The sequence below is a fragment of the Fistularia commersonii genome, chromosome 8 (genome assembly GCF_037954325.1).
Source record: "Fistularia commersonii isolate RoL2024-O1a breed Wild chromosome 8, RoL_Fcom_v1.0, whole genome shotgun sequence".
NCBI classification, from domain to species: domain Eukaryota; kingdom Metazoa; phylum Chordata; class Actinopteri; order Syngnathiformes; family Fistulariidae; genus Fistularia; species Fistularia commersonii.
The window spans coordinates 295,001-322,488 of record NC_141291.1 but is presented as its reverse complement, the minus strand read 5'-3'; the positions used below and the strand labels follow the sequence as shown (position 1 = coordinate 322,488).

Below are 27,488 nucleotides of genomic sequence, written 5' to 3'. Positions count from 1 at the left end.
TATAATTTTAAGGGCACCTCCGGGGTTCAAGGAGCTGTTGGCCAAGACTTCGGGAAACGGGCGGAGAACCGGCCGCTCGACGCGGACAAACTGGCGAGGATTTGGCCATTTGGTTGTTGGTTGACTTCTGTGGAGCCGCAGAGCTTCAAGCGAGCGGGTGCGTCTTCATCCTGGAGCTCCGCTCCGCCTCGCAGCCACGCAGCTCAGAGGTGGAGCACGGTGAGATGGCGGCGTGGAGCTAGATATCCACCAAGGAACTCGCACAGGGCCAAAGCAGAAGGTCCGGAATCTGTCGGTGGTCGTCCTTTGCCCTGCCCAGGCTTTTGTGGGGGTGACGTTTCTGCGGCAGCCATGTTTCTACTGAGGCGGCGGCGCCAGCGGCAGCTCCCTGGGAGTTGAAGTGGGAATGAAATGAGCTGCAGGAAAGCCATCGGATTGGGAGCGGCGGCAGAGGTGGATGGGGGCCGTTCACTCATGGGGGCCGCGGATCCCCGGCGACAGGAAACAAAGCGAACCTTTTAAAATCAACCTCCAGGTCTTCTGAGATGTTCAAAGGTGTGGAGTCTCAGTCTGGAGCGGCGCCTCCCAGATGGACGGCCCGCCAACGCTCACGATTGAATCGGCACGACGGGCTCGGGTGTCTTTTCTCCGCGGAGCCCGACTTGTCTTTCTCACCCGGGGTGAGTCTTGGTCTTTCAGGAAGCCCCTCGCCGCTCTCGACCTCCATCCACCTCCACCGGCCGGAAACATCCTTCCCACGGCGCCGTGACCACGACTGGAATCCTGTGCAAATCTCTCCTTTGGAAGTCAGCGGAGCGCAGAGGCCCGCCGCCGTGGAACACACCGTTTTCATGCATCTTTTTTCGGAGCCGTCGGAGATCCACAACCCCCCCCCCGTCCTCTGAAGGCAAAGCGTGAAACACGTCCAATTGTAAATTGGTGAACGTCCACACGCGGCGTCTCCGGCCCGCGGGCCGAGGATTCTCGGCGTGTTGAACAAACGTGCCGTCAAAGTTGCACTTTAAAGAGGAGGCGGGGGGGCGGGGGGGGCCGCAGGACGTCTGGAGCGCGAGGAGAGGCGGAGGAAGTAAACACAGCGGCGCCGCACACACTCCTTGACATTTGGCCGCCAGCGCTCATCTTCCAACGCGCCGCCTGAGACGGGAAGGTGAAGATCCTGGCAGGTGCGGGGGGGCGGAGGGAGGACTCGCCAGGTTGGAGTGGAGGATCCTCATGGCGCCGTCCTCCGGACCCAGGAGGACTCGGCTAATAGCTTTGTTCTCCGGGGCTCCTCGCCGTCTGAGCGGCGGGCGGAGCTTCTTCACGGTGCGTTCAAGGCCCCGGAAATTGGATGCGCCGGTCGCATCCTCGAATCTGGCTCGGAAAAATTTCATCTTGACTCGGATCTCGTTTCATCTCTCCTGAGGACAGCGGGCTGCGTGGGCTAAACTAGCCGGGGGCTAGGTGGCTAGGTGGCTAGGTGGCTAGGTGGCTAGGTGGCTAGGGGGTTTGGTGGCTAGGTGGCTAGGTGGCTAGGTGGCTAGGGGGCTAGGGGGCTAAGGGGCTAAGGGGCTAGGTGGTAACGAGGGTTGTCAGTTCTAATCCCGAGCGGGAAGTGTGATGGAGAAACCTTCTGAGGCCGTGCAGCATTTGACTGTGCATTCTTGAGCGATGACAACAAAAGCGTTGCGTGTTTATTATTGGACAAGTGTGTGTGTGTGTGTGTGTGTGTGTGTGTGTGTGTGTGTGTGTGTGTGTGTGTGTGTGTGTGATCAGGTGAATGTGGGTCCGGGGGCCGCAGGAAAACATCCGCGTTGAACTGAACCCTCGCCACCGAGTGAGTTTTCATCTCTTCATCAGGAATCCTCAGCGTTGGTCGCGGCGGGCCGGAACCCGGTCCTTGTTATCTGCAGATCTGCAGATCCCTGTGAGGCACAGATGTCAGAGCGCCTGTGAGTGGCGACAGAGGGAATAATAAGCCCATGTTCTGACGGCTGGCATGTTGTTATATATATCCATATTCGGCACGGCGAGGGAAACTTTTCCCTTTCTCTCCTTAACTTTAAATCAGGTGTGAGGATGTGTCAGCGGCGCCTTCTGGCCCGTCCTTCGCCTCGGGACGGATGGTCTGATCCCCCGGAAAAAAACACACATCGCCTGGAATATTTCTCTCGTTATGACAAAATCATCCCGCTTTTCCTTCCTGCCCCGCGGCGCCCCTCGCCGGCCCGGACGCTCCTTTGAGTGTTTGAGTCCTGGGCGTCGCCGTGGCGATCATCTGTTCCTCAGCCCTTCTTGGCCCCCCCCCCCCCCCCCCGCGGATGCTTTCGCGCTGGAATGAAAAGAAAGTGATTTTTTTCAGAGGGCTGGAAACGACGCGCCTCTTTCTGTGCCGTTTATCTGCTCTGACGAGTTGCTGCCGATGCGGTCGAAGGTCGCAGCTTCGGGGGGAACAACCTGCGCCGGAAATCAATGATATGGAGATCAGCCTGCGATCAATCCTGACTTCTGCTCTGCCGTCTCTCTCCTTCCTCCGCGCCGACAACAACAACAACAACATGGAGGAAGAGGAAACAAACCAGCTTGGGAAAACGCGGTTCAGATCGGAGCGTGTCGGGCGGGAGGGGGCGGAGCCGTGGCGGCGCAGCTCGCCTGCCGACGCTCTCCCCGTGTCATGCTAATTCCTCTCAAAGGCGCCGCCGTGGCGCCAGCTGATGCAGCCGCGGCGATTCGGACGGAGGCGGGGCTTGAGAGGGGCGGCGCCTAAGAATGGCGCGATGGGGGGGTGCTAGATGTTCGGAACATCCTCACATTCACAAGACACTGTTTGGCAGAAAGCCTGACGCCGGTCCTCTGAGAGGAACCGAAGCTTGGCCGTGTCGTCGCTCTGCAACAGGAGCGCTAGCATTAGCCACTCTTAGCACAGTCAGTACTCTCTTCACTAGTTTGCTAGCGTGAGCAACTTTTAGTACACAGTAAGTATTCCATCAACTAGTAGAGTGCTAGCTTAGGCAACTGTTGTAGCATGTAGCCTTCTAGTGCTAGTTTGCCAGGAGTAGCAACTCTTAGCCCTCAGTGAGTATCGCCTTATGCCTTGAATGCTAGCATTAGCGATTCTTAACCTGTTGTGTGGATTCTGTCTATGACTAGATTGCTAGCGCTAGCAATACTTAGCCCATCGTGAGTATTGTCTCTCATGAACGTCACACTCGCTATATGCAAGAATGACGTTCGTCAGGTTTTACATGAAGCCGATTTTAACAGAGTCATCTGTCGAATGTCACCTTCCATAAGGCGTTATTCCGTCCTGTGTCATCATCAGCCTCGTGCTGAATCTTCTTCTTCTTCCTCCTCTTCCTCACCTCTGGAGCCGATGAGAGGTTTCGGCCCCGGCTCTTCCTTCTCCTTCGTGCTCCTGCTGTTTCTCAGTAGACTTGTGGAGGAAGGATTGCGATCCGATCACGACGGGAAGCCGACGGCAGATCGAGCCTGTCGGCCGTGGAGAGGGCGTCAAATTGTAGACCAGATAAGAATCGTTGCCGCAGGGACAGGACGGGCATCGGCAGTACCTGCTGCCAGAGAGGCGTCGGAGAATGTCGGAGAACGTCGGAGAACGTCGGAGAACGTCCTCCGGCCGCCGTCGAGTCTGTGATTGTACCTGAAACGGCAGCGAGCGGAAGGGATCGCAGCCGATGAGCTCGGGGGTTCTGGATGGAGAACCCGGCTGGGAGGGTGGAGGACCAGGCGAGGAGTGGCAGATTATCTTCTGCTTCATGCTCCTTTCCCAGACTGTCGCTTCAACAGCCTCCTTCAAAGATGACACGAGGCTTCGGATGTCTTTGTTTATTTTCAAAAAGCGTCTCAGCCAAAGTTCTGCTGCCTCCTGGAAGGTCGTACACGAGGATCCACTCCAGAGGTTGGCAGGAAGTCATCCTATCTGTTCCGACGCCCAAACCAGACCAGAAGGACCTGCAGTGCCTCAAGTTCAGGACCAGCCTCGCCAGGGTGATCCAGTGCTGTTGGAAGTAAAATCACCTGGTTTAGAAGAGGAGGCTTTGTTGGAAATGGAGGTTTCAATAGCTGCTTTCAGACAGGACGCTTCTGAGAAGTGTCCAACTCCACCTCTGCTCCAGGAGGTGGCCTCCTCCAGGAGAACCTTCTGGTTGAGCATTCCCACTGGCAGCGAGGGACCAGTGTATGGGCCGCTGGGACACCAGCGTCCGTGACCTGCACCTTCAGATCCACGCTCCACCGAAGAAGAAGAAGAATGGGAAGACAATATTGACACCGCAGAGGTGGAAGCTGCCACGGCGTTGATGGATAATAATCATGGACCATAAGAGGGTTGGAGAACCCGGTTAGCCATCAGCTAACTCCTGACTTACTTTGCAAAAATGTAGATGTTCCTCTGCGAGCTCTGGAAACCCCTCTGAGATGCAGCAGGCCAGAAGAGCTCGGTCCTCTTCGTCACTCCGTTTCTTGCTTCCATTTTGTCCTAAGAAAACATCTGAGCAGAGACCACAGTAGGTTTTAAAAGCGGCGCTCCACAGTCCACTGGAAGTACGTGCTAACGGGCGCGGGTTCCAACGATCAACAAGCATCCAAGACATCCTGTGGAGTCGGAGCTGAGATGGTTCTTGGAGCTGAGGTCCATGGTCCCTGGCTCCTCTGCTGTCTGAAAGTACCGAGAAGGTTCAGCGGTGAGAAATGGGCTAAGGTTTGGAGCTGCTTCTGCGCTCGCGGCCACAAGGTGGCAGCCGTGAGCCCGACCGCCGGGCGTCCCGTGACTCCGGACGTCTGGACGAGGAGCCGCCCGTCCAGCGACGTGAGTCTGGAGGCTTCGAGGAGAGAAAACAAATATACTTGGCCAGACTTTAGATCTGCTGGTGAGACGGGATTGGAGATGCAGGACGGACGGAGACCTCCGGGCTCCTGGTGTGAGATGTTTCTTGTTCTGTTCAAAGCCGGCTCTCCTCCTGGGTTCCACCTCGGGCCGCAGGAACCCGTCCTGTTCGGCCAGATACAAACTAATCCCTCTTCTCGGAGCCGGGAGCCGCAGGCGTGGCGCCCTCGGCATCTCCGATCTCCTCCTTCCACGCCGGGGGGAGGAGGAGGGTCCTGGCGAGGTGGCGCTCCAAGATCGACGCGAGGTCCACGCCATCTGGAGCGGCGAGCTGAAAGTCCCATCGGAGGGCGACCTTCCTTCGCGGCGTCGCCCGGGTGGAGACGTGGAGTCCTCGGGTCTGGACTCCGCCAGCTCTTGCCGCTCTTCTGCTCCTCGCCGGCCGAAGGTCGCTCTGCTCCTCCTCTGCTCTCCATCCCGCCGGCCAGGCCTCGTTTCACCTTCACCGCCACGGAAACATCTACCGGGATGATCCGTCCCTCTGTTGGCAAATGTCATGGTCGTAATCACACCTGGGAGGCGGCGAGGCGCCAAGTCATCTCCAAGTGGAGAAGGTCCTTGGGGGGGAAGCTGACTTTTACACAGCAGCGAGTGGCAGTTGGCAGTCAGCAGCAGTTAGCAGCAGTTAGCAGCAGTTAGCAGTTAGCAGCAGTTAGCAGCAGTTAGCAGCAGTTAGCAGTTAGCAGTTAGCAGCAGTTAGCAGCAGTTAGCAGCAGTTAGCAGCAGTTAGCAGCTAGCAGCCAGCAGCCTTCACTCTGCACTCTGCTCCGAGGCCGCCAGAGGACGGCTCCGGCCCGCGGGAAGCTTTCATTATTCATGCGTTTGTTCAAAGGGAAAATCGTCCTGGACGACCTTCTGCTACTTCTGAACAGCCGCCATGACACCTGTAGTCTTATGAAAACTACAATTCCCCAAAGGATGCACGACCTCAAACGAAAACGGATCACTCACACATCACAGCTTTACTAGATCCGTCCATCCATCCATCCATCCATCCATCCATCCATCCATCCATCCATCCATGTCAGGACCGGAGCTCCAGCATGGCGTAGCGTCTGCTTCAGGAGAACGAACCATCTCTATGCGAGCATGAATCTCCAGGCCGCCTGGAGAGCGTGAGGTTTGGTTTACAGTCGGAGGTTCTCCAGGACCCGGAGCTCGGACGGGAGGCCCTCATTCACCGAGGTGGACATGGAGAGCGGCCAATCACAGCGAGGTTTACACAAAGGGACAGAAAGCTGCCGAGCTTCCTGTAAACATGGTTCTCCAGGAACCTCCACGTCAAACATCAGCGTGTCCACGGAGGAATCTGTTGTTTGGGACCTGGAACATCTCAGCGCCAGGAACATGTCCCCTGAAGATACAACCCCCCCTCGCTGCACCGCCCAGATAAATCTATCCAGACTCCTTTTCAACCAGTGCTCTCCTCCTCCTCCTCCTTCTTCTCCGTCATGTTCTGGAGGACCTGCTGGCTGCTCTCAGCCCTTCACGAGTGACCAGGAGACCCCGGCAGTCAGCAGATACATCCCTTGAGCTTCTCCAGGCGTTCTTCTCCCCTTCTTCTTCATTGAGTTTTTTCCTTTGGCCAGGAGACGGGAGGTCCTCAGGGCCCAGAGGGACCCGAGGACCTCCGTGACCTTCTCTGCTTCTTCTGCTCCTTCTTCTTCTACTTCTCTTTAGGACCAGTAGCTGCTGTGAAAACATTGTTTCATCTTTCAGTTGAAACTACACAACCACACACACACACACATACACACACACACACACACACACACACACACACACACACGCACACACACATACACACAGAGCGGGGCTATAATTTGAACTACACACACCCTCCAACTCAAAGGAGCCCAATTAGGGACGATGTGAGCGATTAACAAATAAACCACTCGTCCTCCGTCCTTGAACGCTGCACCCATTCAAAGGCACTCCTCACACACACACACACACACACACACACACACACACACACACACACTCCTTCCTCTGTCCAGATCGGACTCTTTAAACACTTGCAGAGAAGTTTTGGACTGGTCTCAGACTGAGGCTTCACTCCAGTTCCTCACTGACTTGATTCATTCCTGCCGTTTCTCCTCCACCGGTGGTCGTGTGGATGCCGGAGCTCGTCCGGTTTCGACCCGTCAGTCAGGAGCCGCATCCAGAGACCTCCTGCCGCTCACCTTCTCATCCTGCAGGCTCTGCTGGGACCACATGTTTGGCATAATTTGCTGCAGTTTAAACCAAGGCGGACATATTTGTAGTTTTTCCCGTTGAACCCTTGGATTCCAAGTGAACGGAGTTTGCGTTTCCCCCGAAAAAGCACGGCGGGGGAAACCAGTGGGGCCACGGCGACCACGGCAACCACGGCAACCACGGCGACCACGGCGAGGTGGCGTGGAGTTCATCTGTTCATCTGTGTGCTGCCCGGCAGGGATGGCGGCGTCCGCTGACGAGTCCTGATCCATTTGGCGCCGGCGAAGACGTGAGCGGGAAGCGAGCCGTCTGAGGGGAGAAGGTAGACTTCAATCAGCTAAAAGGTGATAAAACATAATTAATTCACTCACACACACACACACACACACACACACACACACACCTCCACCCCTAACCAGCACAGAAAAGCAAGCGGTGGCGCTGGTTAATGGACGCCAGCATTCACTGGCTGACATCTATTCACCTCAGTGAGGAGCGGGCAGCCGGACGCCATTATTCAAAAACAAAACAAAAAGAGAAAGCTTGGCAAGCAGTGGCTGCACTCACACACGCACACACACACAAAAGCACCCACCCACACACCCACGCACACACACACACACACACAGATGAGACATGGATGTCACACACTTTGCTGCTCCTTGCTAATGGCACAGAAGGCCGGCCGGCGGTGCAGCGGTCTGAACCTCAGCCTCACAGCCTGGAGGTCTCATGTTCTCCCCGGGTCTGCGTGCAGCTCCTCAGGGTTCTCCGGGTTCCTCCAACGGTCCACACACACACACGCAGGAGGTTCAGTGGAGACCCTGCATGGTCCAGACGTGTCGTACGCCTGCATGCGTCCCTGCGATGTCGCGGTCCGGTCACAGCGGGGTTAAACTCCAGCGAACCCCTCCATGAAGGAGGGTTTCTTCAGGAGCTCACCTGGGATCAATCCCGGGATCAATCCCGGGATCAATCCCGGGATCAATCCCTCACATTGTTTTCACAATATCAAGTTCTTGACGTTGATTATGTGATGGAAGAAAAGATGGCGGTTTGCTTACTTTCCTTGAGCCGCAGAAATGTTGCTGTGAAAAGGTATTTGTCAGGAAGCTGCGACACAAAGCTCATCGCGAGCGGCGAATGGAGGCACCTGGTTTTTCACCCCCCTTTCACCCCCCTTTCACCCCGCGGCCCGAAACCCGATGGCGGGGATGGAGCGACGAGAGCCGGCCGTCGACAGCGACGCCGCGTTAGCATCAGATTTCTGGCAGCGCGGGTGTGAAACATGCGCCGGGGAAAATGAGCCGGTCGTCTGGCGGAGCTGGAGACGTCCCGGAGCGAGCCCGGCGCGGGGGGGGCGGGACGTCATCATGTGAGTGTGTGTGGGTGTGTACGTGTGTCTGTGTGCAAGTGTGTGTTAATGAAGTGAGCCGGGGAAGTGTGTGAGTGCGTGGGAGAGGAGGAATTGATCCGGAGCGGTGCAGGTCGTATGTCCCAGTGTGTGTGTGTGTGTGTGTGTGTGTGTGTGTGTGTGTGTGTGAAGCAGTTGTGTCCTCGCCCCCGAGGCGCCCGTGTACCTACATGACGAGCACAATGGCGGCCGGGCGCGGAGTCGTGTTGCGTCTGACGCCATGAAACCCGGCGGCTGCACCATGTGATCCCGGCTGCTGCTGACAGAGGTTGTGTTTGCTCGGGTGCGAGAAGGTGAGGGTGGTGTGAGGAGCGGAGCAGATGTCCACCGGACAGCGGCGCTCCTCAGCATCCACTCCGCAAGGCCGCCATCCGAAAGCGCCGGCACGTTTCTGAAAACCATATCTGCTCATGGAGAGCGGCGGGAAGGCGAATCACAGCAGCACGTTTGCAGTTCTCAGGCCTTCAAAGCGCCGGCGGGGAGAAAGAAACCCTGCAAAGAGGCTCCATGAGGAGAAGATCAACAGATCGATGGCACGTCACCCAGGATCAGAACCAGGAGACGCCTCTTTCACTCCGAGCGACCGTTTCATCGACTCGGAACATCGGGGGACGAGGCTTCTTCCGCTGCTTTGAGATTGAATATCACCTCCGCTTGCAACATTAGCACAGCGTTAGCACGGCGTTAGCACAGCGTTAGCACAGTGCTAGCACAGCGTTAGCACAGCCATTTTAGCAGGTGTTTTTCTGTGATGAAGAACCCTCGGGCAGGTCACTGCAGAGAAGAAACCACCTTTTTTTTTTCTTCCTGTGGTTGAAGCTCAAACTGCTGCTTGGACAACCCTGATGAGCTCGTGCACGTGCACGTGCTCGTGCATGATCATGAGCACAAACACGGCCTCGACATCACGGACTTCTACAAAACACACACCGGACCCCAACACTCGTCCTCTGGGTTTTGAAGCACCGCCATGAAAACGTGTCACACACACACACACATGCGCACAGGCGTGCACACACTCGCACGCACACAAAGCCGGCTAATCGAGCATTGTGTGTTTTGAGCGCAGAGACTCGGCTGCCTATTTAGAGACACGGCACGGCGCCGGAGGCTCCGACGTGTCGGACACAAGGCGGCGGCGGGAGGAAGGCCAGGAAGCCACGGGGAGCAAATACTGACACGCAGCAGAAGAACATCGACCCTCGCTGTCGTCTCAGGCTGGAGACACTCAACGGGGAAAACACTTTCTTCTGCGGCTTCCAGAAACCCCTGGTCCGGATCAATCTGGACACCTCGTTTGAAACCCGGTGGCCGGGCGTTTGCGGTGAGGACCGAACTTCCGGAACGCGCCGGCGATACAAACACGGCGTTTCTGAAAGAGGACGGGAAGTCAGTCGGTGCGAGAGGAGAGGGTGAGATGGGATGGTTGAAGGCTGCGGTGAACCTGAAGGGGAAGAAGAAGTCGGAGGTGGAGGTGGGAGTGTGTGAGGGATCTGCTCCGAGCTCCTGGCTCGCAGAGCCGATGGACGGACCAGGACCGAGGCTGGACAGGAACCTTCACCTTTGCAGGCGACACTGTGAGCTGCAGGCAGAGCAGAGAGAACCTGGAGGAACATGTCGAGACGTGGAGGTACGACCTGTGGCTCCATACTCTATGCTTATGTATATATATATACTATATGGTTATGTATATATATATATATATATATACTATATGCTTATATATTCTGTGGTTATACATTTACTATAGGAGCCATTCATTTACATCAAACCTGTTCCAAGGTGTGCTTGTGATGGTGTGACAGCAGATGGAATCTCGCTGTAGTTAAGATAGAACGGGTTTGGAAAAAGAAATGACAGGCTGAAAATAATAAGAGAAGAAAAGAGAAGAAAAGCGAGAGGTCGCCGAGGGTTGAGTTTCTGGGTGAAGAACCAGGAGGACAGAAGGAGGTCTCGGGTTCCTGTTGTTTCTCAGGGAAACGCTGGTTTCTCACGGAGTCGCTGGTTCGGGGTTACCGCTTCGCCGCCGGCCATAGAACCTCATCTCCGTGACGACAGGCGGCGGTAACGCCGAAGGGCGGGAGTCCGTGGTTTCTGCCGAAACCGGACCCGCGGTCTGACACCCGCAGATCCCTCAGATCCCTCAGAGGGCTGCAGGTTTCATGCCACAGCAACACCGAGGTCTGAGGAGGCTTCAGAGGAGAGAGACGGAGGGTAGGGATCGCCATGGCAACATGAAAATCAGAGCTCCAGCCGTCCGTTCTCTCCAGCTCGTCCCGCACTCGGGAAAACGGTCGTGCTGAAAATAATAGCGGCGTTTTTTTAAAACGTGAGTAAAACTCAAAATCTTTATAATTATTTTTGATTCCCGTTCATTGGGAAAACTGCACACTATAGTCGACAACAAAACACCAAGAAAAGTATCAATATTGTCATTACTTTACAAAAAATGATATTGGGAAATTCAAAAAAAATAGCATTGTCTGCATTTTTCATTACAAACTCCAATATTTTCTCAAGAAACTGATAAGTGTTAAGATTTTGCATTCCTGTGAATCACTCCAGTAATATTTAGTTGTATAACCGCGGGCGAAGCAGGCGTTCCAGCCCAGGATGGTTTGACGACCGTCCACGAGTCCCCTGCATTTCTTGGTTTGGAGCATTTTTGATGTCACCCTGCAAGTTTCCTGCTGGATTAAGGTCGGAGTTTTGGGCCGGCCACGTCATGGCCTTCATTTTGTGGGTTTGCCGCTCCCTTACCGCTGCGTTTGGGGGTCGTGGTCCCGGAGAAGCACCCGTTCTACAAGCGTTTCCTCTTCAGTATGAGGCAGCCTGACCTCTTCCAGTATTTTGATCGAAGCAAAGCGACCCCTGACCGGTGTGCGATAAATAGGCCCGACACACTCGTGAGAGAAACGTCCCCGTACGGTGAGGCTCGCGCCAGCGCTCGCCGCTCTTCAGGTCGTACTGCGGCTCGAATTCATGTTTGGAGGTCGTCTGACGAACTACACTGAGACCCAAAAAGAACAACCCTACTTTCATTGTTCCCCGAAATGTTTGCTCGGGAGGTTGTTTGGCAAAATGTATCCTCTTCAGTTTTTCTTTTTTAACGGTGGCACTTTGCGGGAGCTTAGCGGATAGACTGGTTTGGTTTTCCATTTCAAAGCAGTGGAGATCAATTTATCTGAGCAGCCTATCATTTCCTGCACTTCTTTAAATGTTTCCTCCAATCAATGTTTTCATTGAAACACGCTGTTCTTCTTCCATCTTTCTCAGGCTCTCAGTGAGAATTGAACACGCAACATGTCGTGGCTTCATCATTAAATATGGTCGGCCTGTTTCGTCTCCCCTGACCTGCTGCACCTGCTGTTAAATGATCTGCCATGTAATGGCCACATGGTTGATACCCAAAAAAGTGTTGGATGTGTTTCGTCACATTGGCCGTCACATCGCTATTGTTTCGACCACCGCCGTACGTATATTCAGTACATCTAGTATTTCTGGAACTTTGTGTGTTTATGGGTGAGCTGTTCCTTCAGAAGGCTCCAGAGATCTTCTCCGGGCGTCATCTGGAGAGTTCTGGAGGGTTCTGGATGGTTCTGGAGGGTTCTGGAGGGTTCCACATCGCCGACAACTCTGGCCGTGCGACGCCTCGGCTCCGGACTGTTTCCTGGAGCGACGGGCGGAGGGGGGACGGTCTCGGCCCGCCCGAGCTGAGGGAGACGGTAGAAAGTGGGGGTCGCCGATGAGAACCTCCGCGCCCCAATTAACCAAAGCGTGGCGGCGTCTCCGGCCCCCCGACGGCATCCAGGCAGAGGCTTGTTAGCCCGACGCCGCTCGCACATCAAATCCACAGTCATGAGGGATCGGCAGCGGTTTGAAGCCTGAGTGGATTTCATGTGATGGACCGCGGTTTGGGCGGGGGGGCGGGGGGTCTCCTGGGCCCCGACGCTAACGCTAATGGGGTCGCGCAGACGCGAATTAGCTGTGCATCATCTCCTCCGACGCCACCGTCGAGTACATACCTGTACCTGCCGGGGGTGTTTGTACTCAGCGGCCGCTCTTCACATCACGGAAACTCCTAACACACCTTCAAAGGGAGGCAGCGTTTTATCTCACAGGCCCCCCCCTCTGCCCCCCCCGAGGCCCGACTCTTATGAACAAGGCCTGGAATTGAACTCGCCACAAAAGCCCCCATCAAATCATTCCTCATCTGGTCTCCGCCGGCGCCGGCCCCTGGTTTCCGTGCAGAGCGGCTCCTGCTCGCCGTCCTCATCTTGACTTGGCCAAGTAGAATACGGCGTAGCGGCGCAGTGGTGCAGCAGCACGGCGGCGTGGCGAGAAGCACGGCGCCCCCTTCGGGAGCCACGCGGGCGCCTCAGCCGCGAGCTTGGCCGCGTCTGCGAGCGAGACAATCAAATTCTTCACCTCTCGCATCGCCTGACCGAGCGGGCCGGGATTTGGAGCCTCGCTCGAGGACGCCGAAGGCTCACGCTCGGGGTCGCCGGATGAGCCGGGAAATGAACCCGGGGAATTGAACCCGGGAGCAGAGCGAGTCCGGGAGAAAAACTTCTCGCCGGTTGGTGAGCGTCTCCCAACGGACAGGAGCCGGAATCACCGGGAGCTTCGACCGGGTCGCTGTTTAATAAGTTAAAGTGGAGCGGCAGGAATGTGGCGGCAGGAAATCACAGCGGAACGGGGGGGTGTTAGTGACCGGTCAGCGACCCGGAGGCTCATCTCAGGAACAAACAGGGTCAAACCTGGGAGTCCCACGACCTCCGAGCGCCGGCCGAGACGGAGAGGGTTCTGGACAGGAAGGGTCTTCTCAGGAGACAGTGCACGTTGACTAAGCAAGTCACAGCACCTGCTGGACCCTCAGAGGTACTTCATCCATTCTTCATCCACTCCCTGCGAGTGGTCCAATGGAGTACGAGGTGTCCTCAGCGGCACCAGGGAGGAGATGTTCCTTTCCGTCCCCATTCCTGCGTAAAAAAATACGATTGGACTCGAATTGGACAAGAAGGCAAGTTTTGAGTGGATCCAAAATCTGGACTTTTCGTGATCATCTCCGCTGGCCAGCAGGAGGCGCAGCAGGGGAGCTTGCAAGGTCTCAATGGTTCTCTTTGGTGTAAGATGGTGTAAACGCTGAGGATTCTGACCAGATGCTCAAAAACTAGGTTTTGGAGCGAGACGTGGAAGATTGTTGAGATGAATGAATGTGGTGGTCGCGATGTGCCTGGTTCCCTCCTCCATATCGGCCGCCAAGAGCGTCAAGGTGTCCTGACATCGGGAGACGTGATATTTCCTGTCGACTCAGCTCTCCGTGCCCTCGTACACGACTCGGTGAACGCCGAGGTGTCACCTCGTGCCGCTTCTGCCCCCCGAAGGGCAGACGGGGCTTTAATTCTCCCCAAATCAGCCCCAGAAGTGTCACATTCACAGGAACTCATTAATGGCGGCGACTCTGACATCCTCTGGTTTCGACTCCAGGGGCGACGGCTCGATCTTCTGCCACCACCAGGACTTGTCGCCTCCAAGAACAGGCGCGAGGGGTTTCGTCCGTCTTTTGGGGAAACTCGCAACGGACCTCCGGTTCCTCCGATGTTCTGCAAAACCTCAGACCGGCTGAATGGTCACAGGACCGTCAGAGTCGACGTCACCCCGGATCTGAACCGAGACGTTTTCCATCTTGGCGAGCAATGCATGCACAAGAGGGCGGTGCAGGGTTCAGAGGGTTCAGAGGGTTCAGAGGGTCCAGAGGGCTCAGAAGGTTCAGAGGGTTCAGAGGGTTCCAGTTCTGTTCCAGACCATAACAAACAAGGAGATGTGGGAGCAGCCGGTCCCAAGCTCAGTGTTGGCAGCCTTCTGCCTCGACCAGCTGGGGTAGAAGAGAGGGATATAAGGGTCGGGAAGGACGGGCTAAAACCATCTATTGCCGCTCATCTCGGCGGCGCTAACAGCTGCATGCTAACAGCTGACGTGATACAATAATAGCTTTCATAGTCATGAGAGAAGTGGCGGTGCGGCAGATCAGGCCCCGCCCCCTGGGAAGCGGCCACGCCGACTCGGGAGTTGACGTGAGGCCACGGGCGTTGGATCCCTGGCGGCGTGCGGACGGAGAATTCTTCTCCTTGCTTCTACCAACGCCGCGTCGTGCTCTTCTTCCCGGCTCCTTTCGCCGGTCGCATGACGCTCGGCGCCGCCGCCATGGCTTCTGGTGGAACATCTCCATTTGCTCCATTTGGCCGTGAGCTCCAGGAGAAGGTAGAGGATCCGGCAGGAAGTGAAGGCAGAGGACGGACAGAAGGCTCCGCCCCTTTGAGGATTAACGGCGAGCATAAATTAGCCTTTATTTGCCTTTTGTGGCCGAGAGACAATCAAGCTTCTAGAATTCCCATAAAGTTAATATATGGAACGCGGGGATGTCTATAAACTGGATTTATAGCGGGGATCAAATTCAAGCTGAACATCTGCTCTCCTCCGGCGACGACCAGAAGCGCTTCGACTCTGTCGGTGTCACTCTCCAAGGGAAGGTTTCCCACGAGTCCCGGAAACCGGAGAGACCCTCAGAGACCCTCAGAGACCCTCAGAGACCCTCAGAGAGACCCTTATAGAGACCCTCAGCCCAGACGGACCCGCCTGGACCGCCGACCCCGGAGCTCCCCATTGGTTCCCCAGAACCCTCCGGTCTCCGGGCCGCCGACGGCTCCGGTCTTCCTTCGTTCTCTGCTATCTCTCTTTTTTATCAAGCAGTATGTTTTTCATTAAACCGGCAATTTCATTTGAGAAGATAAAGACCGCGGACTTCCAGATGGATGGACTTCCTGTCATCACCTCCTTCAGGAGGACGGCAGCGGTCGGCCTCCAACTGGGAAGTGACCTCCAAAGCAAACCAGAGGGGAGTGAGTGAGGAGATGAGATGGTTTCTTGGAGACCCCGTGTCAGACCATGTTCCGTCCTAGACCTTCAGATGTCCATCGGAACGACAAGATCTGCGGCTGCGTCCGAGAGCATCTGCCCCCCCGTTCAGCAGTGGAGGTGCTGCTCCTCCTCCTCACGGCCAAGAGGCTCCAAACATCACGACCTGAAACACAACCTGCCTTTTAGGGCACGGAGACGAGAAGATGGAGTCCAAACACTCAATCGGCGTGAGCGCACGGAGGGTGAAGACGGGAACTTTGGTAAAAAGGGTTCATTTCTACGCTCGCCGATTTCATGCTCCCTTCATGCCCCCTTCATGCTCCCTTCATGCCCCCTTCATACCCCCTTCATAACCCCTTCATGCTCCCTTCATGCTCCCTTCATACCCCCTTCCTGCCCCCTTCATGCCCCCTTCATACCCCCTTCATGCCCCCTTCATACCCCCTTCATGCTCCCTTCATGCTCCTGCCCGGCTTCCACCCCCAACTCACATGTTTGGGAGCGTGAAGCCGCCAGCCAAGCAGAAGGCTTTGTGGATCTGAGACCTTCTGAGATGAACAGCTCTTTTGAAGCTTTTAGTTGCCAGGTGACAGAAGGGGAGGAAAAATAAAACAGAAATTCTTCAGCTTGTTTGGCCGGGTCCTCCTGCGCAGGCCTTGGGTGCAGGACTCCAGGCGGCAGAAGGGCCTCCTCACTCCGTTAAGGGTTTCTGTCCACCGGCCAACCATGGACGATCGGCCCCGGTCCGCCAGGTTCTGTCTCCAGGCCAGCTCTGGTTCAGGTTCTGTTTCCAGTCCAGCTTTGGTCCGGGTTCTGTTTCCAGTCCAGCTCTGGTCCGGGTTCTGTCCCACATGGTCAGTGCAGCTGGAGTAACCACTGACGCAGCAAAGATAGTGGCTCTGAGTTGCAGAGCTTCTTGGGCCTGGGTTCCTACCCCTGTCGGTTTGTGAAGGATTTTGGACACGAGTCCAGCTCTGGTTCGGGTTCTGTCTGGAGTCCAGCTCTGGTTCGGGTTCTGTCTGGAGTCCAGCTCTGGTGGTGGTTCTCCTCACTCCATCAGATCAGTGAGCGACGGCCACCCTTTCCCGCCCAAAGCCTCTTCCCGCTGGTTGTCTGGTTCTGCTCCGGCCCGATCGCTGGGTCGGCAGCTGCTTCCAGCGCAGAGACCACCGACAAGGGAGACGCTTTTCCACCGCCTGCTTGTTCAAGGTTCCACGCTGCTGATACTTTACACACACACACACACACACACACACACACACACACACACACACACACACACACACACACACACCGGCTGCATGCCAAGCATGGAACGGAGCGCGACTGGTTGTCTGATTGTTATTGTACTGACTCCAGGAAGCAGGGTTTGTGGGTCTGTGACCAGGACACGAACCAGAGACAGTAAACACAGCTCAGCGAAGAGGCTGTAAAGCTCTGAGGACGACCTCCGACCTCCGACCTCCGACCTCCGACCTCCACCTGGAGCCACGTTTATCCATCCTGAGTTTGACGTCGGGTTCCGTGCTGTTGTTCTCAGGCGTTCCGGCTGGCGGCTCTTTTACCTCCGTCAAATGAGCAACCGCGGTTCAAGTCGTTTTGTTATTGATGTTTTTTATTCTCATTAAATTCTTACTTTTCACTGAAAAATAAGCACATTTCAAAACACAGTTTCCGAACGTTAAGAAATGTTGAGCTCATATTTAAAGTCCTTTGCTCAGTTCATGAATAGAATCCTGTCAGTCCCCACATAGACATACATGTATATGCCGATGACATGTTGAAATTTCTTCGTAAACTGAAATCCCGTTTCTTTTCCCAGAACTTTAACGTGTCACCTGACCCGCGGCCTCCAGTTTGGAGCGTCCGCCGCTGCGGAGCTACGAGTCGCTCGGGCCGAAGCGCCGCGGGGTAACGGGTTCTTCTGTTCCGCGTTCGTCACGTCGAGGATGCATTTCGAGCGCGACCGCATTCAGGCGTCATCCGGTCGGTGTGTCGCCGTCATCGAGGTCTGGCAGCAGCCGGGCGTCCGTGCACTTCCACCTCAGACTCACAAGTCTGTGGGCTTGCGGCTGGCGGGGTCGGCCGGGGAGCGCGGCGACGAGGAAGCTCAGAGCGTGGAGGGGTAAATATCCCGGCCGTGGCCGAGGATCGCGGCCCGGCGTCTCCTCGGCTCCCGTCAGCTCACCGAGGCAGAGCCTCCTCCTCCTCGCCGCATCAAACATCCCGGGGAGCCTTTCATCCAATCAGAACGCCACCTCTCGTCACGGCGAGGCTCGGCGACGAGCCCGGCGACGGAAGGCGAAGTTTATGCCGGCGGAATGAAAGTCAACGCCCCGCCGAGGCGACGCGGAGAAACCCGCCGAAAAGGTCACGGGGAAAATGGGATCTTGAAAGGCACAGCTTGCCTGAGACAAGAGGCGGGCGGGCGGCCGGGCGGGCGGGCGGGCGGCCGGACGCCGCCGGGCGGACGAATGTCACGGTTCGCTCCCCGGACCTCGTGCCAAAACCCCGACGCCTCACAATTAAGGCCAAACGTCTCGGTTTGGTTTGTTTTCTCGCCGTTTCCTCCAATTACTGTAAAGGTTACGGCGTCAGCGACGGGGGTGCACGAGGCTGCCGTGGAAGACGGCGCTGGCGAGGAAGACACAATGCTTCCCGTGTCTAATTTCCCTTTGTTTGGACCTGTAGCTAAAATCAGACATGAAAAGGTTTGACTGCGCACCCCAAAGACACACAAGAGCTCTTTGTACTCGGGCTTGTTCTGCTCTGTGCCATTTTTAATCTCGGGCAGGAGGCAAGAGAGCTGCTCCTCTTATCTTAGATGACATGGAGGCTTTGCTCCCTCTCCCTGGCGCTCTCTCATCTCCTTCTTCTGAAACCTAACCCTCTTTCATGCCTCCCCCTCGCCGTGGCGTGCCGGCGAAGTGATACGCCGGATTGGACCAGATGAGATGTGTTTAGGGTATTCCGGCGCGGGGGCCGTCACATGTCGGGGGGGGGGGGGGTGGATGGGGGGGGTCACCTCGCAGGGCCGGGTTTGTCATCACGTCTCGCCGCCGTCGCTTTTAATTGCCCGTTGGATTCGGGAAGCCGCTCCAACCTTTGGTCTTGAGGGAGCGCGTCGGGAGTGTTTACCGTCCGAGGACTCGTCAGACCTCAGGATCAGACGCAGGTGACGAGCGTCTCCAAAATCACTTTCAGAGGAAGGCCTTATTCACAGAAAACACAGGAAATATCGAAGATGAAACTAAAGTCGTCATGAGAAGTGAAAGGTACCGCTGAATATTATCTGCTCCGAAGTCCTCGTTATGTCCACCATGCTACATTAGCTAGTGCGCCGTGTGCGGCCACTCATTGACATAATGCTAATGCTGACATCAGTGTCGCACCCACGTTAGCAAGTCCAAAGCCATGGCTCGGACTGCAGAAGGACAACCTTTGCTTTGTCCGACAGCAAAGAACACGAGAGCGCACAGATCGGTAAGGAAACTGGAGGTGGAGCTGCATCTCACGGCACGTGGATTGGACTGTGCTGCTCTGACATGGAGCACCATCTCAGATGAAGACATGGAGCACCATCTCAGATGCTGCTCTCTTCCGACACGGTCATGGTGTTCAGGTCAGGTGTTTGGAACCAGCTGGACTCACAGCTGCTTGGTGATTGGTGGAACTAATAACCCACGCCCATTGGCAGATACTTCTGCAGACTGCAGAAGGTCCCTGGTTAGATGTTTCCTTGTGATTAAACAGACAGAAGCAGTTGGAAATGGAGTGACGAAGAGGTCCAAGCTCTTCTGACCTGCTGCACTTATGTTATTATTCCCTCCATGCAGATCATGAATGCTGCCGCAGCCTCCACCTCCATGTTGTCCATGCCGTCTTCTTCTTCTTCTTCTTCTTCTTCTTCTTCTTCTTCTTCTTCTTCAGTGGTATGTCTTGGAGTGTGGAGCTGAAGGTGCACGTCTCAGATGCTGGTGTCCCACTGGTCCACACCTTGGTCCCTCACTACTTGTGGGACTGCACAACTAGAAGGTTCCCCTGGAGGAGGCTACTTCCTGGAACAGAAGTGGAACTGGGCGGTTCTTAGAAGTCTTTTCTTAAGACTGTTCTGTCAGAAAGCCATTTATGGGAAAGAGAACCTACAGAGGTTCCATACTGCTCCACATGTTTGGTAGTGGTTGCTCTCCTGTAGCCGCCTGGCCTCCCGGCCTGTCACTCTGACACCAGAGATGTCTTAGGCCACCCCGACTCAAAGAGGAGATGTAAAACTAACAGGCGTAAAATCTGCGCGGCCGATCAGACACCCAGAGGGAGTGGCGGCGGCGGCGGCTGGATCTTTGGAGGAGGCGTTCTCCACGCCTCGCCCCAAAGCACCGTGTCCGGAAAACATCCGCCGCAAAATGGCCCGACCGGCGCCCGGCGACATGCTGAACACAACTGTATCAAATCAGATTCCACGGTGGGAGGCCTCTGTGGGGCCTCTGTGGAACCTCTGTGGGATCTCTGTGGGATCTCTGTGGGACCTCTGTGGGACCTCTGTGGGACCTCTGTGGGACCTCTGTGGGGTCTCTGTGGGGTCGGGGGATTGTTCTGCACCTTCACAGCTCCGAGGAGCACGGCTGAACTTCCCCGAGCCCTCAGCTCCAATTTGTTCTGCCAATTATTATCCTGCTCGGTGCCACAATGATGGAGGGTGTTCTTCAGAGGGCTGCACCCCCGCCATTTTCTGTGTGTGTGTGTGTGTGTGTGTGTGTGTGTGTGTGTGTGTGTGTGTGTGTGTGTGTGGCCAAACATTGTCTGGGGTGCTAACCAGTCAGGTATTCAAGGGGACAAAGCCACAGAGGTGGGGGGGCGGTGAAGAATGACCTGCCAAAGGGGGTTGGTGGGGGGGGGCCTTCTGACCATCTGGCTCTGCAGGCAGCAGCCTTCATCTGCTCCTCTGGAAGCCGCTGACTGCCAGGGAGGACCAGAGAAGGGGAGAAGGTCCAAATGTACATCTTCTCATTTCTGCCGCTCCATGGTCCAACACTTCCTCCTCCTCCACCTCCTCACCGGAGCAGATGTGTGAGTGGAGACCCTCCCTCTGCTTCTGATCTCCTCCATGAAGCTCCCCGGACCTTCTGCCGGTGGGAATCTCATCTCCTCGTAGTGCCTGGCTGAGCGCAGGAATTCACCCTTCACCCTGCAGGACGTCCAAAGCAACCAAAGACCTGGAGGTCCTCACCTTCAAGTGGCGTCTGACAGGAGGGTTCCTCTGCTCCTCACCTCCTTCTGCCTCCTTCTGCCTCCTTCTGCCTCCTTCTACCTCCTTCTGCCTCCTTCTGCCTCCTTCTGCCTCCTTCTACCTCCTTCTGCCTCCTTCTACCTCCTTCTACCTCCTTCTACCTCCTTCTGCCTCCTTCTGCCTCCTGTCACTCACACTGATTTGACTGCTGCCCCTTTGACCCCTCTAATGTCCCCCCACCACACCTCCTTTTACGGGGTGTGTGTGTGTGTGTGTGTGTGTGTGTGTGGATGTTTACACTGATCGCAAAGGGAGGGACAATCGGTCCTGTGGTCTGATTGGGCGGCGGAGGGCCGTAGGCGGAGCCAATGAGGCGTCAGAGAGGGAGGAGCAGCTGGAGCAGATGAAGGGAAGGAAAGTTTGTGAGGAGTCGGAGAGCAGAGGGGAAGCAGAGGGGAAGCAGAGGGGAAGCAGAGGGGGAAGCAGAGGGGGAAGCAGAGGGGGAAGCAGAGGGGGAAGCAGAGGGGGAAGCAGAGGGGGAAGCAGAGGGGGAAGCAGACTCAAGGTGACTTGCGAGGGGGAAGCCAACGCCGCAGGCGGCCTTCACAACTCCTGCGACGGGAGTGGGGGGGCAGAACAAAAGGAAGAAGGCGAGGAGAAGCCGGCGGGGGCGGAGCCAAAGGTAAGGAGACACTTTGATGTTTGGAGGCAGCGGCGGCGGCGGCGTGGAGGGCGCAGGAGATCAGACGCCACCGGCTGCGTCCTGGAGGTTCTCCTGCTAATTGAGCTGCTGTTCTTCATGCTTTGAATGCTCTTGGAGGGTCCTGCAGAGGGCGGGGGGGGGGGGGGGGTGAACTTCTCCAGGTGATGCTCGTGCACGTTGACATCATCTCCGTGCACTGGCGTGGTTCGATGTCCTCCTGAATGACAAAGGTCTTGATGAGCACTGAGACAAACGTGAGGAGGACGAGGACCAGGAGGTCACAGAGGTCACACAAACAGATTTCTCCAAAACTCTCATGGAGGCTCCATCTTCATCTTCATCTCCATCTTCTTCACGGCGTCCGTCAAAATCCGTCCGAGGTTCGCTGCCGAGGAACTGGTTTCGGGCGGTTCGGTCTGGTTTCGGGCGGGTCGGAACAGATGTGTCTCAGCAAGAGATGGAGATGTGGAGGTTCCTCTGTGGGAGTGAGGAGCACGGAGAGGGTCAGGAAGGATGGAGGCCGTCAGAGGGACGGCGCGTGGTAGATGTTCTGAAGATCAAGTCACCCCGAGATGGTTCGGACGTGGACACAGGAGGGATGGAGAAGGTCTGCGTGGAAGGATGTTGAGGTTGGCGTTCTGGAGGAGGACAGGAGAAGAGGTTCATGTATGGAGGGCTGGAGGCCAGGTGTCTGACGGACACGTGCACATCCTGTTTGGTCCCAGCAGGACGCTGAGGTTTGGAGGTCGACGCTGGCCGGCGAGCACGGGGTCGCCATGGAAACCCTCGCGTGGAAGCCCTGTGTGAAAAAGGTCTGGACCAGCTTCCATGTAATGGGGGGGTGGGGGGGCTTTAGGGGCGCCCCACTATCACACACACACCCACACACACATACACACACACACACACACATACACAGGCAGACACACACACACACACACACAATGTGTGATCTTGAAAGAGTTTGAACAGAATACACCCCCCCCACACACACACACCTCCACCTCCACCCCCCCCCCCCCCCCCCCCCGCCTCAGTCTGTCTTTGAAGAGCTCCGCCTCCCTCACAGAGCCGAGGGAGGCGGGCTGAGGTCTGACACACACACACACGCACACGCACACATTAACAGACAAACGGAAACACACACACACACACATTCACACACACACACCCAGTCGTGCCCCCGGCCCTCCCTGATAGCCGGGGTCTTGTTTAGTGCGAGACAATAAACATTGAGGATCGGTGAGCGGTTGGAGAAGCTCCTCCTGGAGGTTGGTCTGGACCGATGATCCAGGATGTGACGCCTCCCGGCCGGAGGAGGAACATCGGGGTGCAGGTTTCTTCTCCCAGCGTGGAGAATCAATTGTGTTAAACAAATTGTCCGTGACGTTCCGCTCGCCGCCGGGAGGAGCCCCTCCGTCACGGATCCACCCGCATGAAAGACCCTTTCCTGCGTCTCTATGGGGGCGTCAACGGGCCGCCGCCCACCAGGACCTCCTCACCAGGACCTCCTCACCAGGAGGTCCTGGTTCTCCACTGACAGACTCACAACCATCTCATCCCTTTCTGCCGTCTCTGTGTGAGTCTCTGCAGCTCAACAGACTGCCGGCCTGACCCTGGTCCATCACCCCTGTGTGTGTGTGTGTGTGTGTGTGCGTGTGTGTGCGTGTGTGTGTGTGTGTGTGTGTGTGTGTGTGTGTGTGTGTGTGTGTGTGTGTGTGTGCATGTGCGTGTGCGTGTGTGTGTGTGTGTTTGTGTGCATGTGAAGGATTTCATCGTTCAACATCTTACTCCTCCTGGCAGTGACTCATCATCTTCAGCCTCCTGACACCAGGAGCTCTTCTCAGGTGTCCGTCTTCTCCTGCTGGTTCTGCTGGCAGGTGGTTCTTTGGCGGCTGGAGATCAGGTCCGGCTCTCCTCAGGCCCAGGTCTCCTCAGGTCCGGGTCTGGTCCCGACCTCCGGCAGGGAGGCCGCCGGAGTCTTGGTTCCTCGGAGCCCGGTGACCCCCGGCACCCGACCGCTGTGGGAGACCATCATATCTGAGGAGGCTTATCTGGGGGTAACTGACCTCCAGCCTCGGTTTCTGAGCAGGAGAAGAAAACCTGCGTTTGGAAAACTGAATTATTGAAGGAGCTCAGAGCTCTGCTCGCATTCCAGCCGTCCCCAGGTGGACGTCCAAGCAGGACGGGACGCCTCCGCCAGGAGATAGGCTGGGGTGCACTGAAGCTGCAGGCAGGTCTGTGTGTGTGTGTGTGTGTGCGTGTGTGTGTGTGTGTGTGTGTGTGTGTGTGAGAGAGGGGCCAAACACCAGCTGCCTCCTTAAACAAGTGAAAGAGCATCATCTCATGTGTCCAAAGTTGTGCAAAATGTTTTTCCGTCCTGATGATGTAGCGTGGCGCCTCATTAGGCGCCTTTTTGGGGGTTCAAGAGCCGGGTCTCCTGGAGAATGGAGGCCCGGGTGAATAGGCTGAAAAGAGGGAGCGGGGAGGTCAACATTCAGCCATCCTGACACACACACACACACACACACACATGAAGCCACGCCCCTCCCACCCTCCCTCGCCTTTTGTGCTGATCCAACAATGATGAAGTGAGTTTGGTGATTGTGAGGTTCTCCAGCAGCACAATCAACTCCCTCACAAAACATAATGGAGTCGCTCAGTCTGTCTGTCCTCCTCCTCTTCATCAGCCCAGACGCCTCCTCCTCTAAACCGCCTCCTTTCTCCACTCCCGCTGCTTCCTTTCAGCCTTTTCACCAAGAATCTTTCCATTCTCTGGGGTTCATGAATGCAGCGCCTGGGCGTCCAGACCTGCGGGGGGGGGGGGGGGGGGCGCTAACTGTCCTTGTCTTTGACGCCGGAATTGTTTATGGTGGAAAACACACCAGATTGATGCGAGCGGAGCTGTTGGCGTTAGCCTGTGCCGTTAGCCCACGTCATGAGCCCAGTTCATTAGCTGCTGCTTTTGGCCTCCATCGTTAGCCAACATTGTTAGCCTCCATCGCTAGCCTCTATTGTTAGCCTCCATTGTTAGCCTCCATCGCTAGCCTCCATCGCTAGCCTCCATTGTTTGCCTCCATCGCTAGCCTCCATTGTTAGCCTCCATCACTAGCCTCCATCGCTAGCCTCCATTGTTTGCCTCCATTGTTAGCCAACATCGTTGGCCAACATCACTAGCCTCCATCATTAGCCTCCATCATTAGCCTCCATCACTAGCCCCCATCACTAGTCTCCGTCGCTAGCCTCCATCGCTAGCCTCCGTCGCTAGCCTCCATCACTAGCCTCCGTCGCTAGCCTCCGTCGCTAGCCTCCATCGTTGGCCTGCCGGGTGAAAGTTCCTTGCAGACGGCGTCCCGCGCTCCATCACGGGGGGACTGGGAACATCCTGGCTCCGACGGCGGCGGAATCATTCAACACCACCTGACGCCATCTTTGGACACGCCGTCCAGAGATAAACAGACGTGATAAACATCACCACTGTCCCACACACACACACATACACACACATACACTGCAGCTCCGACGTGTGTGTTTGAAATGGCGCTTGGTGTGTGTGTGTGTGTCTATGTGTGTATATGTGTGTGTGGAATGTCAGGAGGGAAAGAATTGATCCCACCCAGGCCAAGGAAGATGTGCACGAGTGTACATGTTCATTCCATCTCAGCTTCATGTGTGTGAGCACCCAGAAGGTCTTCTCGCCTTCTTCATCCTCGGCCTGTTTTCGCCCCGTGTGGCCTCATCATGACGTGGGGGGGGGGGGGGGGGATGCAACACGGGTCGCCGCAGAACATGAAGAACAATGACATCATCCAGGGTCACCATAACTCATCTGTCCTCCTCCTCCTCCTCCAGGACGCCGTCAAGAGCTCCACACGGTGGCTGGAAGCCTCTACGCTCACAGCTCGCCGCTCCAGGATGGCGCCGCCGCCTACGGCCACCGCCGCCATCCTGCTCGCCGCTGTACTCTGCATCCTCACCCTGCTGCCACACCGCCTTCAGGGAAAGCCCACTAAGGGAGGAGGTTCTGGAGGTTCTGGAGGTTCTGGAGGCTCTGGAGGTTCTGGAGGTTCTGGAGGTGCACTGGAGGTGCTCCAGAGGACAAAGCGAGGCTGGGTGTGGAACCAGTTCTTTGTCCTGGAGGAGTACACCGGCCTGGAACCACTCTACATAGGAAAGGTCAGTGTTTACACACACACACAAATGCAAAAACACACACACAGATGCACCATAAGCACAAACACACACACAAACAAATACACAAACATGCACATGCTCACACACACACACACACACACACACACACTCACTCACACTCACACACACACACACACACACACACACATACTCACACTAACACACACACGCACAGGCTCTTTACCAGTGGTTTCATCATTCATCCACGTCTTGTCCTCCTGCTTTAGTTTGGACATTTCCAGATATCTTTCGTGGTTGCCTTTCCTCCTCCTCCATGGATGGATGGATGGATGGATGGATGGATGGATGGATGGATGGATGGATGGATGATGGATGGATGGATGATGGATGATGGATGATGGATGATGGATGATGGATGGATGATGGATGGATGGATGATGGATGGATGATGGATGGATGGATGGATGGATGGATGGATGGATGGATGGATGATGGATGATGGATGGATGGATGGATGGATGGATGGATGATGGATGATGGATGGATGGATGGATGGATGGATGGATGGATGGATGATGGATGGATGATGGATGGATGGATGGATGGATGATGGATGATGGATGATGGATGGATGGATGGATGATGGATGATGGATGGATGGATGGATGGATGGATGGATGGATGGATGGATGGATGATGGATGGATGGATGGATGGATGGATGGATGGATGGATGGATGGATGGATGGATGATGGATGGATGGATGGATGGATGGATGATGGATGATGGATGATGGATGGATGATGGATGATGGATGATGGATGGATGGAGGGATGGATGGATGGATGATTCTCTCCACACCTCTTCACATGTTGTTCATGAACACGAGTGAAGGAGTAACAGAACACGAGCTTCACTCGTCCATCTGTTCTCCACGGTGTCGTAAGATGAATGTAGAACAAACGCGTCCTGAACTCCTGACGGTCATAGAAGATCACAGGGCTGGAGATCCTCCCCCTCGAGAAGCTCCGATGTGATCTTTAACCCTCCCATCATTCTGAAAACCTAGACCTTCTGCTCAGGTTCCTCCATGCACGCTCCTCCATCTCCTCCACCGTCTTTGTCCTCGTCTCCTTCCAAAGCGCCTCTGAGAGTTGCTGGAAAGCATGTTGTTAGCCAGGTTGGGCTTTGTGCGTCCGAGGCTGCGTTGTGAAGCCGTCGGATCTTCTTCCTCCCGCAGCTCCACTCCGACATGGACAAGGGCGACGGCTCCATCAAGTACATCCTGACGGGCGAAGGCGCCGGCACCACCTTCACCATCGACGACAGCACCGGGGACATCCACGCCATCCAGCGTCTGGACCGCGAGGTGAAGGCCACGTACGTTCTCCGCGCTCAGGCCCGCAGCCGTCTGACGGAGCGCCCGCTGGAGCCCGAGTCCGAGTTCATCATCAAGATCCAGGACATCAACGACAACGAGCCGCGCTTCCCGGACGGGCCGTACCGGGCGTCCGTCCCAGAGATGTCCCAGATAGGTAGGAGACAGAGGCCGGGGAAGTTCTCCGCCCGTCCAGAGGGACCTGGACGCCGTCTTTGACTCACACACACACACTTCCTCCGTCCAGGAACGTCCGTCATCCAGCTGACGGCGACCGACGCCGACGACCCCACCTACGGGAACAGCGCCCGCGTGGTCTACAGCATCCTGGAGGGCCAGCCGTACTTCTCCGTGGACGCCAAGACCGGTGCGTAACCACGGCGACCAGCAGACCGGTCCTGGTCTCAGAACGCCGGAGCAGGTCAGAACCTCCTCCTCGCAGCAGAAGGTCCCCGCTTGTGTTCCCTCAGGGGGCCTCTCTGTGAGGAGCCTCCAGGGGTTCCTCAGGGTTCCTCCTGCAGTCCAAGGACAGGCAGGAGGTTCACCGCAGACCCTGCCTGGTCCAGACGCGGGCGAGGTGGTCGAGGA

The 27,488-nt window shown here is 56.2% G+C and overlaps 1 protein-coding gene across 3 annotated transcripts in view; it reads left to right on the top strand.

The window, feature by feature from the left end:
• The window catches only part of LOC147231573 (cadherin-20-like), a 45,505-nt gene that overhangs the window by 8,372 nt on the left and 9,645 nt on the right, over positions 1 to 27,488 (top strand). Inside the window, exons 2-5 of one of the 3 annotated variants that reach the window (XM_086150445.1) lie at positions 7,341 to 7,446; positions 25,220 to 25,543; positions 26,763 to 27,057; positions 27,148 to 27,267. In XM_086150445.1, coding sequence (XP_086006571.1) covers positions 25,283 to 25,543; positions 26,763 to 27,057; positions 27,148 to 27,267 — 676 coding nt within the window. In that variant the 5' untranslated portion in view covers positions 7,341 to 7,446; positions 25,220 to 25,282. Of the gene's footprint in view, positions 1 to 7,340; positions 7,447 to 21,247; positions 21,347 to 25,219; positions 25,544 to 26,762; positions 27,058 to 27,147; positions 27,268 to 27,488 lie in introns of those variants that run through there. The other 2 variants (XM_086150447.1, XM_086150446.1) reach the window with 2 other exon arrangements.